This window comes from Stegodyphus dumicola, chromosome 7 (assembly GCF_044657685.1).
Source record: "Stegodyphus dumicola isolate Sdum_Otavi_A_Nest chromosome 7, ASM4465768v1".
Classification (NCBI taxonomy): domain Eukaryota; kingdom Metazoa; phylum Arthropoda; class Arachnida; order Araneae; family Eresidae; genus Stegodyphus; species Stegodyphus dumicola.
Window position 1 is genome coordinate 67,625,807 of NC_140774.1, and position 18,373 is coordinate 67,644,179.

The 18,373-nt window shown below is 33.5% G+C and overlaps 1 protein-coding gene across 3 annotated transcripts in view; it reads right to left on the reverse strand.

Annotated features, from left to right (window-relative positions):
- The window catches only part of Nf1 (neurofibromin 1), a 400,961-nt gene that overhangs the window by 103,486 nt on the left and 279,102 nt on the right, over positions 1-18,373 (reverse strand). For all 3 annotated transcript variants that reach the window (XM_085820392.1, XM_085820391.1, XM_085820393.1), the window contains exons 42-43: positions 3,542-3,661; positions 3,331-3,448 (exon numbers count right to left, since the gene is read on the reverse strand). In XM_085820392.1, the coding sequence (XP_085676518.1) occupies positions 3,331-3,448; positions 3,542-3,661 (238 nt within the window). The remainder of the gene's footprint in view (positions 1-3,330; positions 3,449-3,541; positions 3,662-18,373) is intronic.

Genomic DNA, 18,373 nt, shown 5'->3' on the forward strand with positions numbered 1-18,373 from the left:
ACTTCACTTAAAGTTTTAGTGAAAGATAATGTATCCATATTATTCTTCCCTCCAAATTGTATGTCTATCATTCAGCCTATGGGTATGGGAATAGCGCATGAGCTGAAATGCAAATATAAAGTAACATTTTTAAAATCTATGTTAAATTTCTTGAACAATGGCAAGACTATTCAAAACTTTTTGAAAATTTTAGCATAAAATCTGCTGTGTGGAGCATTGCAAGATCACTGGAGGATGTGTCTTCCAGATATGTTAAAAAGTGCTTGGCATAATTTATGGCCAGCCACCATATTTCATGGTGAGGACGATGAAGATCATAGCCATGAATTTGAAGGTTTTCGGACATCGCAAACTAAAGGTGAAACTTTCCAGTATTGGATTTTATAAAGAAATGTGGAGAAGCAGTAATAAATGAAGTTAACATACCATAAGTTTTTCGTAGCGACAACAATGCAACAATCATCAATCAATTAACGGACGGCAAAATTTGTAGTATGGTTCTAGATCCAGAAAATACCACTTCCAATAGTGAAGAAAATGACAGAGAGGTTATTGAAAACGAAAAAATTCTGATTGACAAGTTAATCAGTATTCTTGACACAGCAATTACAGGACTTGAACAGTAGAACTTTGTAACTTAACAAGACATTATGTCTGTTTATAGAATTAAAGAGAAAGTATTAGCACAAAAAATGAAGCAACTTAAACAAATAAATATTAAGTTTTTTTGTTTTTTTTTTTAATTTTGATACTTTTTAAATCATAATTGCTCTTTATTTCATAAATTACTGTTTCATATTTTTAATTGTATAATTCCTGCATGCCATCTTACCAGATTTAAATTGATGATCTATAACCTGGAAAACCCTCTAATCCGGCATCTCCGAAGTCCCGACGAGTCCGGATTACGGACTTTGTACTGTATATGCATATTGAATAAAGAACTGTCTTCATTTCTAGCATCCTTTGAAATGATATACAGTACAAAGTCTGTAATCCGGACTCGTCGGGACTTCGGCGATTCCAGATTAGGGGTTTTTCGGGTTATAGATCATCAATTTAAATCTGGTAAGATGGCATGCAGGAATTATACAATTAAAAATATAAAATCGTAATTTATGAAATAAAGAGCAATTATGATCTAAAGGGTATCAAATTTTACACACACACACACACCCAAAAAAAAAAAAAGCCTTATATTTATTTGTTTATTTTATTAAACACTTCTTTCAACGTGTCCTTGCATAATGTATGCGTGCACATTCTTTAGGCACATGCGTAAAGCATACAAAAAAAAAAGTTTGTGGCCTTTGAGGTCCAGATTATAGATCATTCCGGATTACAGACTTTGTACTGTATAACAGTGCTCCGCAACCGGTGTGCCGCGGCACACTGGTGTGCCATGAGTAGGATAAAGGTGTGCCGCAATCAAATACTTGTATTTGACATTTTGCAATTTTTTATCATGTATTTAATACACAATGACAATTTTTTTCCTTAATAATGTCTATTTTAAATGTTTTTATATATTTCACTGTTGTGTGGTTGTGTGTGTGATTGTAAGTGTGTCAGCATTTTAATTTTTTTGGCACTTCCTTGATAACTCAGAACTCTTTGGTGTGCCACGAAATTCCAGAAAGTTTTTTGTGCGTCGCAGGTGAGAAAAGGTTGCGGAGCACTGCTGTATAAGGAAGTATAGAAAGTTGATTTTTTCAATTGTTGAGGATTATGCTATAATGTGAAGAATCCTTTCCTTTCATATTACAAGACATGAAAAAAGAAAAAATGCATTATAAAGCTCAATATACTTTGCACTACTCAAATTCGTGATACAGTTTGTAATATCGGAGATGAAAACCCAGGGAAGAAATTTACACTATAAAAGCCAGAGGGAAAAAGGACAGGAATACCACAAACGAGGTGGGCAGACAATTAGGAAAAGTGGTTAAAAAAAGTTGGTGTAAATAGGTGGAGGACTGTGACGTTGGATGGGTCAAGATGGCAGAAGTTGACTGAGACAGCCATAGCCATAAAGAATAATAACAGGAAGAAGTTTGTAATGTAGTATATACAGCACTTTATCACTATTTTATTTTTACAATACTTAGCCCAATTTGCATTACTCTAGTTAATGTAAATATGTAACCTATTTTTACAGATGTCATAAAAATATCATGTTTAATATGTATAATAATGTTAGCTGCATAGTCTTCTATATCAGTAGCAGATGTTGAATGTATTTTTGACAAATTTAGTGCCTTTATTACAATATTTTTTCTATACACAACTTATCAATTTACAATATTTCAAATCACATGAAAATAATCTAGTAATTACATTCAGATGATTTAATGCCTTGATTTGCATATTAGAAACCACCTGATCACTTTTGATTGGGAAATGCTAGGATTGTCATTCATACATTCTCTGTGAAAATGGGTTAAATTGATTGGGTATTTTATGGAATATCATTACTTTTGTGTATGCAAAGATAAATTTATAAACAAATGTATTTAATTTTGTCTAATAAAACATTTTACACTGCTTTCTGTAGGGAGCTACTTCCAGTGTCTCTTTTTTAGTTCTTCCAGGCAACACTTCCAATCATGTTTTCTTATGTTAATATGGCTCTTATTGGTGTTTTCTACTTGTCTTCAAAGTTTGTTCACAAAGTTTTAAAACACTCTCTGTAATGTAAAACAAACCAGCCATGTTGTTAGATACTTCACCCCAACCATGAATTCCAAGTACTTCAAATTCAAAACATTAATAAAATGCTTTGCAAAATATTTCTAATGTTAGATTTGTCTATAATCAACTCTCACTTTTCCTATCTTACAATGCTTTTTATATTACACTGCTTTCTGCTACCATAATGTTAATCACTCCCAAAGTCTGGCCAATTCTTATAGATGTAATCAATCTATTTCATGGCAAAAGACCTTTAATCTAACTTTTCTAACTTTTTAATTAAAAAAAATATACTGCATACAGTGCATATGAATGTGTAATTTTAAAACAATATATATACATTTTAATACACTTTTACAATTATTTTTATTTTTAATAACATATTTACCCAATGTAATTTATAAAGTACTTATGTGATAAATTTTATACACACTGGCATAATTAATACAGAACACAAAAGAGGTTTCTGTTGCCACACTAAAAATTCAGAATAAATTTCTGCTCCTCCCAGATATAATAAACATAAAATCTCTTTCAGAGAGAAAGATTAAAAGAGATAAATTTAAATGTATTTAAATATATAACTAATACAGCAAGACCAAAAAATATAAATCTATCATATTTATGCTCTTAACAGACCATCCAAGGAATTGTTGAAAGATAACATAAGAAGATATCGAGCCAATATAGCAATGTCATCCCACATTAAATGCTGCTCTAAAGTTGGTGTTGGTGATGTGCAGGTTTTTTCAATAACCTAAGAGAAGCAAAAATATTTATCAGTGTTATTTTCCTAGTTGTTTTATCATAAACTAAAATAGTACACACAGCAGCTTAAGTATGTACTTACACGACACAATCTGCTAATGACTTTTAGAGCAACTAATTGAACATTTGATGAAGCCAAAGCAACTGCAGTATCAGCCATAATTTCAGATTGAGCTGATCCTAAACCACCTGTGACACTTCGCTAAGAAAAAAATAAAATTACATTTTGTAGCAGAAATACATAAAGATGATAAAACACATTTTAGCAGAAATATAAATTTACACAGATGATTCACAAGAGAATATTAAAAAAATGTTATTTATTGTTATATTAATCACTTAACCTGTTCACAACGGGCACCTCTATTACCGAAGCGTTCTCTTGGGATGGCACGTTAATCGGATACGTCATATTGTGGGGACGGGCAATTTGCGCTGCTAAGCCTAACTTTGGAAAAAAATTCGTATAAATTGAATTTGTCATCCAATTGTTCCAATTTTTGGTACATTATGAGAAGAACATTCAGGTAGTTGTCAGAATTAATTTTAAACCTTTATTGTTATATTTTCCTTAAAAATTTTATGAAATACTCATTCTGGAATAATATAATTTTTCCTTTATCCCACAATTAAATACATATGGAAAAATATTTAAACAATCACAGACTTAATTTAACACAACACATAATTAAAATTAAAAAATATTAAAACTGTCTTTCATAAAAATTCATTGTGCAAACAACGAATACGAAGCAATATTTCAAAAAAGAGTCAGTGTATGATATTTTTTGAAACATGGGTGTATGCAAAGTCCAACGTATCATGTTTAATATGTATAATAATGTTAGCTGCATAGTCTTCTATATCAGTAGCAGATGTTGAATGTATTTTTGACAAATTTAGTGCCTTTATTACAATATTTTTTCTATACACAACTTATCAATTTACAATATTTCAAATCACATGAAAATAATCTAGTAATTACATTCAGATGATTTAATGCCTTGATTTGCATATTAGAAACCACCTGATCACTTTTGATTGGGAAATGCTAGGATTGTCATTCCTACATTCTCTGTGAAAATGGGTTAAATTGATTGGGTATTTTATGGAATATCATTACTTTTGTGTATGCAAAGATAAATTTATAAACAAATGTATTTAATTTTGTCTAATAAAACATTTTACACTGCTTTCTGTAGGGAGCTACTTCCAGTGTCTCTTTTTTAGTTCTTCCAGGCAACACTTCCAATCATGTTTTCTTATGTTAATATGGCTCTTATTGGTGTTTTCTACTTGTCTTCAAAGTTTGTTCACAAAGTTTTAAAACACTCTCTGTAATGTAAAACAAACCAGCCATGTTGTTAGATACTTCACCCCAACCATGAATTCCAAGTACTTCAAATTCAAAACATTAATAAAATGCTTTGCAAAATATTTCTAATGTTAGATTTGTCTATAATCAACTCTCACTTTTCCTATCTCACTTTTCCTATGACAAATTTAGTTAATAAAATGTCACAGGAATAGAATATCAGCAAATTTGACTCATTTAGCATTTGTGTATGTTTTACGGTCAGATAGCGCTTTCATTTTTCCATTAAAAAAAAAAAAACACCAGCAATAGAACGTTAAAAAAAAAAAAAAAATCGCTAAGCCATACAAAATATTCGTCTCAATGCCGGAAAAATCTAAGAATAATAAAAAAGTCTCTAATGATAGAACACCTACTCCACTATGCGGTGATAAAAAAATAAAATAAAAACAAAATAAATAAATTAAATTAAGAAGTATTCCAGAGCATCAAGAACATGTTCATTTCTTTATATGAAATGATGCAGTAAGAGCTACAACACTAACGAATTAGCATTTGTGTATATTCTTCTAAACTCGGATACCTATATCGCAAAAATAAAAAGTACCTCAAAGAATCAAAAAGACGTGCATTTGTTTATATCAAATGAATGACGCAGTTAAAGAGACATTACATTGCTCGACACCAACCCACGAATCTCCCTCTCATTCCGAAATAAAATACCAAAAATAAAAAACGTTGCATAGGAATGAAGGTACACATACTTAACTTTCGATATATTTCCCCATAACAGACAAACAGCTACATCTAGCGGCAACAAAAAATATTAATTAAACGTTCTACCTAAAAAGTCAAATGTGGTACGCCCGCCCATGGAGTGAATTAAATGGCAATTCAAATATGACACACCCAGCCGTGAGCTAATGTTTGCTGTTGATGCACATATGACATGCCCATACCAAACGAGTTAAGACCATACAGTACCATACAGTTCCATTATAAGTAATTTAATATCAGTCTTCTGTAACTAATTGACATTTTAATTTGAAACTAAATAAAACTTAAATATATAGATAAAACCACAAATAAGTATGCATTAACAACAAATTACATCCTTTCTAATTATTGCACATGAAGATAAAATTAGAACAAAAATTCAGCATGTTTTGAAAAAACAGATTTCCCCATTTTTTCTACATTTTGTTTGTTAACAATTAATAGCTATGTTAATAACTTTGAATAAATTTTTCTAAACTAACTAAAAATTCAGGTGAAAGTATTGTGTCTTTTTTTCTACACTTAAAAGAAAAACAATTTGAAAACAAAACTGACAAAAATTTTTGAGCAAAGTCGTGAGTGGTTTTTTCACTTTATAAAAATGCTCAGAGATTCATAAGGTTTGCACTGTGTGTGAAAGTGTAAGTGCAGGTAAAGAAGCAGTATCAAAATTTCCAGAAGAAATAAAACAAGTTATTGATGAAGGAAGCTACCTTAATGGACACATTTTTAACATGGACAAAAGAAGGTTACACTGAAAGAAGCGGCCTTTTAGAATTAAGAATAACCAATTAACAGTGTAAAGTGAGGTATACCTGTACTGCCAAAAAGTCATAGATAACATTTCCCTCCCAAAAATGTATTAATACTACTGCTCATAATATAAACCGTTCATCCACAGGCCTGCTATTACATTATATAAGATCATATACTTTTACAATAAACCACAGAAAAGAAAATTCTACGAAGAAAGTAACGAAAGTAACGCATATGTATACTACTGAATCGCATCTACTGACAGCTAAGTTTACCTGTGTTTATCTTTCATGCCTTTCTTTCTATATCAGTATTGTCTCATGTAATATAAACTGACCAGTTGCTACATATAACATTACTATTCATAACAAATTCAATGTTTTTGGAATGGATATACTTATATTTTATGGTAGTTATTGACATCATATGTGTGGGAATCATGCCTCAACGAAGCACCAGATGTCGCTATCTATCTCTACTCTGTAGGAACTCTCCAGGTAAACACATCTTCTCTTGGTTCGAGAAGTCCGACAGAAGCGGTCTAACAGAATGCTAGCGAAGGAGCTACAACTAGACGCTTACTGGTCGTGCGTAGGCGATCAGCCTTGGAACTTATCTAAAGTGACCGCACGTAGGTGTGACTTTTACATCTCCATACTGGAACCAGTGTTGATTACTCTCCTAAACATATTTAATCCATTTGTACATAATCATTCCGTTTATCTTTTCTTCTATGAACCAAGAATAAAAAACCTGATACTTTGAATCGTGAGTGTGATCTCTGTTTGATGATAAGACATCACCCTCACAACTATGGGGTCTCCAAGCCAGCGAACTTCAAAAAAGGTACTGTGAAAACTTTTCCTTCTTTAAGATAGTGATACTTGTGCTTCGTTTTAAAATGAGTTTCTTAAATAATTCAAACAAGAGTGATTTAAAATTAATTGCCGAAAGAATTGGAGAGAATGTTCCAGAAAATTCTAAAAAAGCTGACATTAGAAAAATTATAGAAAATTCTGATGTCTTCAAAACGAACATTGAATTTGTTCGTGATGTCGTCAAATCGATCGTCGAGGATCAGACGCCTAAGACAAGTAATGAACACTATCTGTTAGAAATTGAATGTCTTAAATTAGCCCAAATTGAGCTAGAAAACTTAAAATCACAATCATTATCGGATGATAGAAGAAACGCACAGACTAGTGTTGAAAATTTACTGAAAAGTGTTAAAATGCTTACAATCTCTGTTCCTGAGTGGCCAGAGGCACTGCATCTGTTTTTCATTTCATTGGAAAAAGCTTTTGCCACCAAAGAAGTTCCCAAAGACTTACAAGCTGAGATACTAATTAATTTGCTAGGGGTTAAAGCGAATAATGTTTTAACATATGCAACTGAAGAAGAATTGTCGAATTACGAAAAACTAAAAGAGTTGTTTTTAGCTGAATTTCAGCCGACACCAAGAGAGATTCTGAACACCTTTAAACATGCTCAATGTGCAGCAAACGAGTCACATGTTCAATTTGCATCATGATTGACCGCAGCATTTGAATACTACTGTCAGGTTAGGGAGACACAAAAGGATTTTAAAAAGTCATTTAATTGTTGCAGATAAATTGTATGAAACTTTGGATTTCAAAACAAAAGAATACATAGGTGTTCGCTAGGGCAGAACATGGTTTAATCCAACACAGTTAGGACGAGAATGAGATTTATATTTTTCATCCCGAGGAAAATCATTGTCTGAAATACATAACCCTTAAGTTCAGTCTAATGAATCGAAAGTACCAAGTGTTCAAAACCAAAGTATTAAGAATGACTCATTCCGTCGTAGCAAACCTAAAAACAAACCGGATGTCATTTCGTCGACGCCAGAGAGATCATGTTACGTCTGCGGGGAAAAGGGTGAAAATTTTCATTTCACTAGGGATTGCGCAAAATGTAAACAAAGCGAATCGCATAAGGAAACAGAAAGAAAAACAAAACAAGTGTTAATAACGTCAGATTTATTCACGAGTTGCAATATGCTGATATTTTCGCAGAAAATAAAAAAATAAAAGCACTTAACGATTCAGGCGCTCAAGTTCTGGTCATAAATTCTTCATTCATTCAAATAAAGACACTGCTGGACGGTAAAATAATACTTAGCTCATGTTTTGACGAAAAAAAGAGGCAGATATCGCTAGAGTAGGATTACCTTTAAATAGCAATTCACCAAGGTTAGAAATCATTGTTGCAGCCGTAAATAAATTATCTGTTCCTTTAATTTTAACACCAAACATTTATTCTTAACTTCTAGAAGTAAGTTGGGAAGAAAAAAACGAAACATCTAATCCTGATACCGAAAATGATTTTAAAAGTGAATCATCATTACAAGTTTTTTATTAAATTTTGCAAATGTGATTGACGAATGTGATGTGGATTTCTTGCATGTTACTGATGTGAACATTTGTAAGGATTTATCATTATTGATTCATAATTATAAACCAAATAAAACTAAAGATACAAATTTAAAAATGAATATTGTGTTAAAAGATGATATTCCAGTATCGCAATGGTCTCGGAGATTACAGTTTGCTGAGCAAAAAATTGTTGATAAACAGATAGACGAGTGATTGCAAAAGGGGATAATTAAACCATCTTGTTCGGAATACGCATCTCCAATTCTGTTATGTAAGAAACGTGATAAAACACATAGATTATGCATAGACTTCAGACAGTTAAATAAAAAAGTAGAGAAAGATTCTTTTCCTATGGCCCAGGTAGAGGAAGTACTTGATCATTTGGGGAAAGCGAAAGTTTTTTCAACTTTGGATTTGAAAAATGGTTTTTTCCATGTTCCAGTCGATGAAAGATGTACCAAATATTTAGCATTCATTTGTCATGCAGGTTTATTTGAACTTTTAAGAGCACCGTTTGGTTTGATCACAAGTTTTAGTGTATTTTTAAGATTTATCTATAATGTATTCCAGGAATTAATAAGGGATAATACAGTTGTAATTTACATGGATGATTTTATCATACCTTCCCGTGATGAAAAAGAGGGATTAGAAAGACTTAACGAGTTTTAAAAGTACCTTCAGAATATGGACTAGAAATTAATTTTAAAAAATGGCAATTCTTAAAAGAAAAATTGAATTTCTCGGTTATTTAATCGAAGAAGGTACAATTCATCCATCTCCAAATAAGACCCTCACAGTTAAAAATTTTCCTCAACCTAAGAACGTTAAGCAATTGCAAAGCTTCCTAGGTCTCGCAGGCTATTTTAGAAAATTTGTACCTGGCTATTCGAAAATAGCCAAAACATTGAGTGATATGCTTCGCAATGGTGTAGAATTTGAATTTGGGCCAAGACAGAAGCAGGCATTTGACCACCTTAAAGGACTTTTGAGCAAAAGTCCTGTACTTAACATCTTTCAGCAGGGAAAACCTTTGGAATTACACAGGGATGCTAGTAGTCACGGTCTCGGTGCAGTTTTGCTTCAACGCTCAGATGATGGACAGCTGCATCCAATCCATTACATGAGCAAGAAAACATCACCTCAACAAGAAGCCCTGAAAAAATTTTGAAGTTATCTCATAGGCACAAAAATCAAAATAGTCACAGACTGCGATACATTTCAGAAGACAATGCAGAAAAAAGATCTGACACCAAAGATAGCTAGATGGGCACTGCTACTCGAAGAGTTCAAATATGAAGTTATCCACAGACTCAATCAACAGATGAGACATGTCAACGCATTAAGTGGGCATGCTGTGTGCATGGTCACTCGTTCGCAAAGTGAAATCACTACCAAGATCGCACAGCGCAACAGGCTGATGAGCGTCTTCAATTATTGAAAACTCTGGTCGAGAAAGCACTTAGAGATGACTATCTGCTAAAAGATAATGTGTTGTATCTGCAGGAGAGAGGTTGAGAACTCATCGTCGTACCGGAAGCGATGGAATTCGAGATCCGTGGCATACATAACAAAGGACACTTTGCTGTACAAAAGACAGAAGATCTGTTGATAAGAGATTTTCATATTTCGAATGCTACAAAGAAAATAGAGCGCGTTATAATGAGTGTCGAGTGCATCCTCTGTAATAAAAAGTGAGGCAAAGCAGAAGGTCTATTGAACCCAATCCCAAAGGACAATATTCCATTAAGCACATATCACATAGATTTTGTAGGACCCCTTACATCTACAGATAAGAGATACTGACATATATTTACAGTGATAGATGGTTTTACAAAATTTGTCTGGTTTTACTCAGTTAAGACAACATCAACGGCAGAAGCTGTACAGAAACTAAAAATCCATCAAGCTGTCTTCGGAAATCCTTCAAGAATTATCTGAAAAGGGATCTGCTTTCACTTCAAAGGACTTTGAGGAATACTGTAAAAATGAAGGAATTCAGCACATACAAATCACAACAGGCGTTCCAAGAGCCAATGGCCAGATCGAAAGAATTTATGGAACCCTTATCCCAGTGCTTGCAAAACTGTCAGTAGATGATCCTGCCAAATGGTTCAAATTTGTGCCTGACGTCCAAAGAATCATCAACAGCACCGTCAGTAGATCAGCGAAATTCACTCCTTTCGAGCTGATGACAGGCGTGAAAATGAGAAATAAGGCAGACCAAAGAATGAAAGAAATTCTCGATGAAGAATTCCTGAACTCCACCATCCAGGAGAAAGAGTCTATTCGTGAGGAGGCTAAAGCGAATATCTTAAAACTGCAGGAGGAGAACCGACGACAATACAATCGACGTCGTAGAACCGCTCCACTCTACAAAGTCAACGACCTAGTAGCCATTAAAAGAACCCAGTCAGAAGGTAGTCTCAAGCTCAGACCTAAATTCTTCGGACCTTATAAAGTGATCAAGATTAAGCCACATGATCGATACGATGTAGCCAAAGTAGGATCTCATGAAGGACTTGAAGACTCTTCCACTTCGGCAGACCACACGAAGCTTTGGTCTGATGACATCGCAACTTGAGATCATTTTGCAAACTATTTTTCAAATGCTTCTTTTTTTTTTCTTTTTCTTTTTTTTTTGTGTGTTTTACAGATGTATTCCAGTGTTCGGAGGTCCTCGCCTGTCGATGGCCGAGCATGTGGGAATCGTGCCTCAACGAAGCGCCAGATGTCGCTATCTATCTCTACTCTGTAGGAACTCTCCAGGTAAACACATCTTCTCTTGGTTCGAGAAGTCCGACAGAAGCGGTCTAACAGAATGCTAGCGAAGGAGCTACAACTAGACGCTTACTGGTCGTGCGTAGGCGATCAGCCTTGGAACTTATCTAAAGTGACCGCACGTAGGTGTGACTTTTACATCTCCATACTGGAACCAGTGTTGATTACTCTCCTAAACATATTTAATCCATTTGTACATAATCATTCCGTTTATCTTTTCTTCTATGAACCAAGAATAAAAAACCTGATACTTTGAATCGTGAGTGTGATCTCTGTTTGATGATAAGACGTCACCCTCACATATGCTAATATCTACATCTATTTCACAATTTTCATGAAATAACTGCTTCCTTTAAAGGCTTTATTTAAATTAACCAATTATTTTTATGTAATTCTGTTCTATCTTCCCTGTTTTGTATTAGCTGAGGAATGCTTGGCGCCAGAGCGGAATTTTGGCTAATGGCCCATGCGCCGTCGGAATCGGCACTGAAATGTATTCTGTGAAAAAACTTGATTTTTTAGTACATTGGAAGTTGTGATTAATATGTTATGCTGTAAGGTGAAACCTAGCGCCAGCGAGTAGCTATGGAAAATAAATGTATTGAAACTGTGTAATGTGTGTGGTCTTATTTTATTATGATATATAGCTATCGACGGAAAATAGAATAAGTCATTTTCAGGTTTTGTGGCCGATCAGAGCCGGAACAGCTAATGAAATTTATGACACTGTGAGTTTACTTTCGATTTTGTGAAATGAAGAATTACATAGGATACTTCAAGATTGAAGTTCTGTAGAAACAAAAGGGTAAGTACCCTCCTCCTTTTTGAAGCTCTTTATTTGTTTATTGACTTCTGCTAATTAAAATGTCACTAAAGGAGGTATTAGCGAAAAAACATACATTGAAAACACAGTTAACAAAGTTAAAACAAAAAATTGTGGACAAAAATGTCCAAGGAAGTGACTTGGAAGTACTAAAGGATAAATTTAAAGTGTTTGAGACAGAGATAAATTCTAATTTCGAATCTTTGTTCGGGTTATGAACGGAAGAAAGTATTGATGCTTATGTAAAAGAGAAAGAAGAGATTGACGATATTCTCTTAGATGTAGAAGTCTTAAATCGTAAATTAGCTAAACTTTCTAAAGAAATTAAATTGGAGCCTTCGGTTTGCACAAATACTGAGAACAATGTTAAATTACCCAAAATTAATTTGCCAACATTTTCAGGTAACTTACATGAGTGGCTTTCATTTAAAGATATCTTTTTAGTCAGTGTTGATTCAAATCCTAATTTAACAGATGCAGTCAAATTACAGTACTTAAAATCTGTGCTAAGAGGAGATGCTTATCGTATTGTGCAGTCAATATCCATAGTTGACTCGAATTATAAATTAGCCTTTTCATTATTAGAAGAAAGGTTTTCTAAACACTGTGAACAAGTGTATGCTCATCTGAGACGATTTATGAATATGCATCCTATGCAAAATGAGTCTGCGTCAGCAATATTAAACTTAATTGACATTACAAATGAATGCGTGAGATCATTAGAAGTTTTAAATCAGAGTGTTAACGGTTTTTCTTCCAATGTATTTGCATACATTTTAGGGCAAAAATTAGATCTTAACCCCAAAATATGATGGGAAAGAAAATTAGAGAAAAAGAATTTGCCTAATTTAACAGATCTTATAGAATTTCTTAAAGATCATGCAAGAACTCTCAACACTTCAAATAGTGTGACTAACACAAAAAAAGTTAGACATACAGTTACCGCTGTTGTTTCTAATGAGAATGAAAAACATATGCAGAATTCGTGTAGGTTATGTAATTTGAGCAACCACAAGCTTTTTAATTGTCCTAAATTTCAGAAATTAAGTGTAAAAGAAAGGGTAGAATTTGTGAAAAAACATAATTTATGTTTTTGTTGTTTTAATTTGCACAGTGTGAGAAATTGCCGTTCTAATTACTTGTGCAAGAAGTGTAAGAAAAAACATAGCTTGTGTTATCAAAACGAAAATAATTCCATTGGCACCACAGTAGAAAGAGCAGACACTTCAGATCAGGAGTTGGGTGATCAAAAGAGCAATGCGTTTAACGTACACGCACCTGCATTTCAAGCTAAAACTCAAAGCGAAACATTTACAGCCACTACGGGTACTAACAGTGGGAAAAACGTGATTTTATCTACTGCCTTTGTATTCATTGAGACTAATTATGGAACTTTAATCAAGGTGAAAGCGTTATGTGATAGTGGAAGTGTTTCTTGTTTTTGTACCACTGAATTAGTAGACATACTTAATTTAAAAAGGGAAAAGACAAATATTTTGGTTTGAAGTATATCAGGTATTTCAACTACGATAAAAAGAAAAGCAGTTGCCCTTATCTGTAATCAGGAACAAACGTATAAAAGGAAACAAGAGGTTTTGGTAATTCCAAAAATAGCAGGTTTAACTCTCGAAAAGTTTACCTATGTTAGTAACCTTGCGATTCCTGAGAAGGTGAAATTAGCAGATTCGGAATTTTATATACCAGACAAAGTAAACGTGTTGCTCGGTGCACAAGTTGTTTATGATATGTTATGAGCTGGTAAAATCCATGTTCCTAACACAGGCTTGATATTACAAAATAGTGTGTTTGGATATATAGTTAGTGGAAATGTAAATGATTCATGGAGAAATAATTTACCATATTGTGGGTTAATAAATGATAATTCAGAGAGTGAATTGAAAATGTTTTTCGAACTAGAATCATTAGGAATTAAAGATGATCCTTATTGTCATGAGGAAGACAAAGCATTGGAAATATTTAATAAGACAGTTTGTTTTAAAGCTGGTCGCTACGAGGTTACTTTACCTTGGAAAAGGGACTGGAGGGAATTAGCTGATAATTACCGAGTAGCGGAAATTAGATAAAAAACTTTTGCAAAGCAAATGAATTATGACAAAACACTGTTTTCTACATATAGTGAAATATTAGATGATTATCTCAAGCAAGGTATCATTGAAAGAGTGTCAGATGGAAATATACCTATCGGTAAACCAGTGTTTTACCTACCACAAAAAACCAGTATTTAGAGAAACCAGTGCTTCAAAGAAGACTAGAATAGTGTTTGATGGCAGTTCACATGAGTTTGGGCAGCTATCACTGAACGATTGTCTATGGACCGGGACAAATTTAAATCCTAATATGTTCCACCTGCTAATTAATTTTCGATTAAAGTTGCAATTTCAGCGGATGCAGAAAAAGCATTTTTGCAGATTGCTTTGGCAGAAAAGGATCAACACGCAGTGCAATTCCTGTTTGTGGAAAACACACAATTAAATGATCTAAAACTAACGACATATAGATTCAAGCGCGTAAATTTTTGGTTTAAGTCAAGTCCGTTTTTGTTGGCTGCAACAATTAAAGAACACATTAGATAATATCGAGATGAGCAGCTAGATGTATTTGAAATATTGAATTCTTGTGTTTATGTTGATGATTTTATTACTGCATAGGACAGTATAGACGAGGCTCTAAGCTTATCGCGTAAAGCTAAACAAATTATGAGTGCAGCAAATATGAACTTACGTAAATGGGTATCCAATGATCCTCAGCTGATGAGAAAATGGGAAAAAGAAGAGTTCAAGATCCATCCACAAAATCAATGACTCAAATGAGACACTTAAGATCTTGGGAATATTTTGGGATACTAATGAAGGCAGTCTGAGTATAGACACAAACAGTTTGATGAATTCCTTAAGAATAGGCGTAATACGAAACGGTTCATCTTGAAAACTGCAGGGAAGATTTTTGATCCCTTTGGGTTAATAACTCCATTTACTGTTAGATTTAAATTCTTGCTACAAGAACTTTGGGTTCGAAAATTTACATGGGATGATGAACTACCTACAGATATCTGTCAAGAGTGGGCAAAGTGGTGCTGTGAGTGTCATCATCTAAGTAAAATTGCAGTTCCAAGATTCATTTTGAAACCCGAAGCCGATTCCATAGAGATCCATTGCTTTTCAGATGCTATCAGAGGGCGTACGGCACTGTTGTCTACGTAAAACTGCGTAAACAAGAAGAAATTTCTGCGAGTTTCGTCGCATCAAAATGTCGTGTTGCACCTGTGAAAAGAATTACGTTAAATCGTCTTGAATTACTTGGTGCATTACTAACAGCGCGTTTAGGTTCTGGAGTGAAAAAATTGCTCGATCAAAAGAAATCCTCGAGAATATTTTATTGGACTGATGCCAAAATAGTGCTATGCTGGATTAAAGGTACCAGTACCAAATGGAAATCTTTCATCGCCAACACAGTTAACAAGATTAGGAAGTTAACACAGCCGACGGAGTGGTTCTATTGCTCAACAAAAGAGAACCCAGCAGATGTTATGATGCGTGGTTTCAAATTGACTTTCTTGTGAACCGTTCCAAATGGTGGTCATGCTGTGACTTTCTAACATGCTCACAGATTCCTCATCAGGACTTATCAATCGAGGTAGTTGAAGAAGTGTGTCCAAATGAACTTAAAAAGGACAATGAACTGCATAACGATTCTAACTTAGTTTTAATTGCATGTAATGAACCAAACCTCTTTAATGATATTCTTAATTTGTCTTCTAATTATACTAAACTTATTCGTATTGTAAGTTTCATTTTTAGGTTTATCCATAATCTTAAGAACCCTCAGGAAAGGAGGTACAGAGTACTTACTTTAGAAGAGATAAAGGAAGCTGAGGTGTATATTTTATTAGAGGCCCAAAAAAGTGAGTTTAAAGACAAAATAAATCAATTAAAAAGAGGTAAGTGTGTAAACCTCAAAAGTAAATTAGCATCGCTCAATGTATTTCTTGATAACATGGGGCTAATTACAGTGGGCGGACAATTGTCCTATTCAGACCTACCCACTAATAGTAAACACCCTATAGTTTTACCTAGTAAACATCGTTTAACTACTATTATTTAAAGCATTTTCATTTGAAGTACTTTCATTTAGGATCACAATCACTGTTACATCAGGTAAGACAAAGGTTCTGGCCACTCAATGGCAGAAATAATTGTAGAAAGATCATCTACAGATGTGTGACATGTTTTAATAACAAACCCATCACAGTTCAACAAATAATGGCCAAGTTGCCCAAAGAGAGTGTCACAACATCATACCCATTTAACATAACTGGTGTAGATTTCTGCGACCCATTTGCAATAAAGTTTAAGAATCAACGTAAGGGAGTTTTGAACAAAATTTATGTCGTAGTATATGTATGTATGAGTACAAAAGCCATACACTTAAGACTTTGTGACAGACCAAACTAGCCAATGTTTTATTTCGAGCTTAAAACATTTTTTCTCTAGAAGGGGAAAATGTACTGGAATAATGAGTGATAATTCTAAAACCTTTATTGGTATTAGTGTAGAACTAAAAAAAAAATGCAAAAATTGGTTGAGTGTCCAGATGAAAATTTAGTGAGTTTTTATACCACTGAAGGTATAGAGTGGAAATTTATTCCTCCAAAGTCGCCAAATTTTGTCGGAATTTGGGAGGCCGGAATTAAATCATTTAAGAGTCATTTGAAGAGAGTTATTGGTAATCAGTGTTTAACTTTAGAAGAATTTTTAACTGTTTTAACTGAAATTGAAGGAGTATTGAACTCAACACCTCTTACTCCAATTTCAGCTGATGACAATAATTTTGATACTTTGACCCCAGGTCACTTTTTGGTTGGTAGACCTATCACAACTCTAGCTGATCCAGATTTATCCAACATAAATGAAAACAGACTTTCTAAATGGCAAAGAATCACTAAGTATACACAAAAAATTTAGAAATTATGGAAACGTGATTATCTTAATAATTTACAAGAATGTCACAAGTGGAAATTTTTAAAGGATGACGTTCAGGTGGGAACTCTTGTATTAATAAAAGATGAAAATTTGCCTTCAACCAAATGGTTAGTGGGGAGAATAGCTGAGGTTTTTCATGGTAGGGATAAGAAAATAAGAGTAGTAACTGTAAGATTGCCTAATTAGCAGTTGCTGAAACGGAATGTTCGAGATATACGTATACTTCCTGTAGAATGATGGTTTATTTCTATTATAAACTAGTATTTGTTGTAATAATTTGAATGTATATTTTTCAATATTGTGATCTGTTATTGTGAAGTAATTTATTGTAGTGCCTTTATATTTACATTTATTGAAATAATAGTTTGAAATTGTTAATTTCAACACCGGGAGTGTTTTGTATTAGCTGAGGAATGCTTGGCGCCAGAGTGGAATTTTGGCTAATGGCGCATGCGCTGCTGGAATTGGCACTGAAATGTGTTCAGTGAAAAAACTTGATTTTTGTGGTACATTGGAAGTTGCGATTCATATGTTACACTGTACGGTGAAACCTAGCGCCAGAGAGTCACTATGGAAAATAAATGTATTGAAACTGGGTAATGTGTCTGGTCTTATTTTATTATGATATATAGCTATCAACGGGGAATAGAATAAGTCAATACATTCCTATTTTTCCATCAATCTCCATCAGAATTAAAAATATATATGTATATATGTGAGCTATTCAAAGCTGCATTTTTAGGTGGTCAACTGTGTATTTATATTTATAATCTGAAAAATTCACAAAACACGATATAAGAAGAAATAATTCCAATTATCAGAAATTAAATGAATATTTTTTACTTAGATGCTTATGGAAAAAAGTCACTAAAATATGTTGCATATGCTTTGATACTTCTAACTTGCCACAGCTGAGCTATGTTATGACTGGAGATAATGATAGGTGATGACATTCTTCACTGGAATCAATAATGAAATCCCATGTTGAGGGATGAAAGTTTTAAAGCTGACAATTTCAATAACAAAGAGCTTCTAAAATGCTAATGATAAAGCTCATGATTCAGAT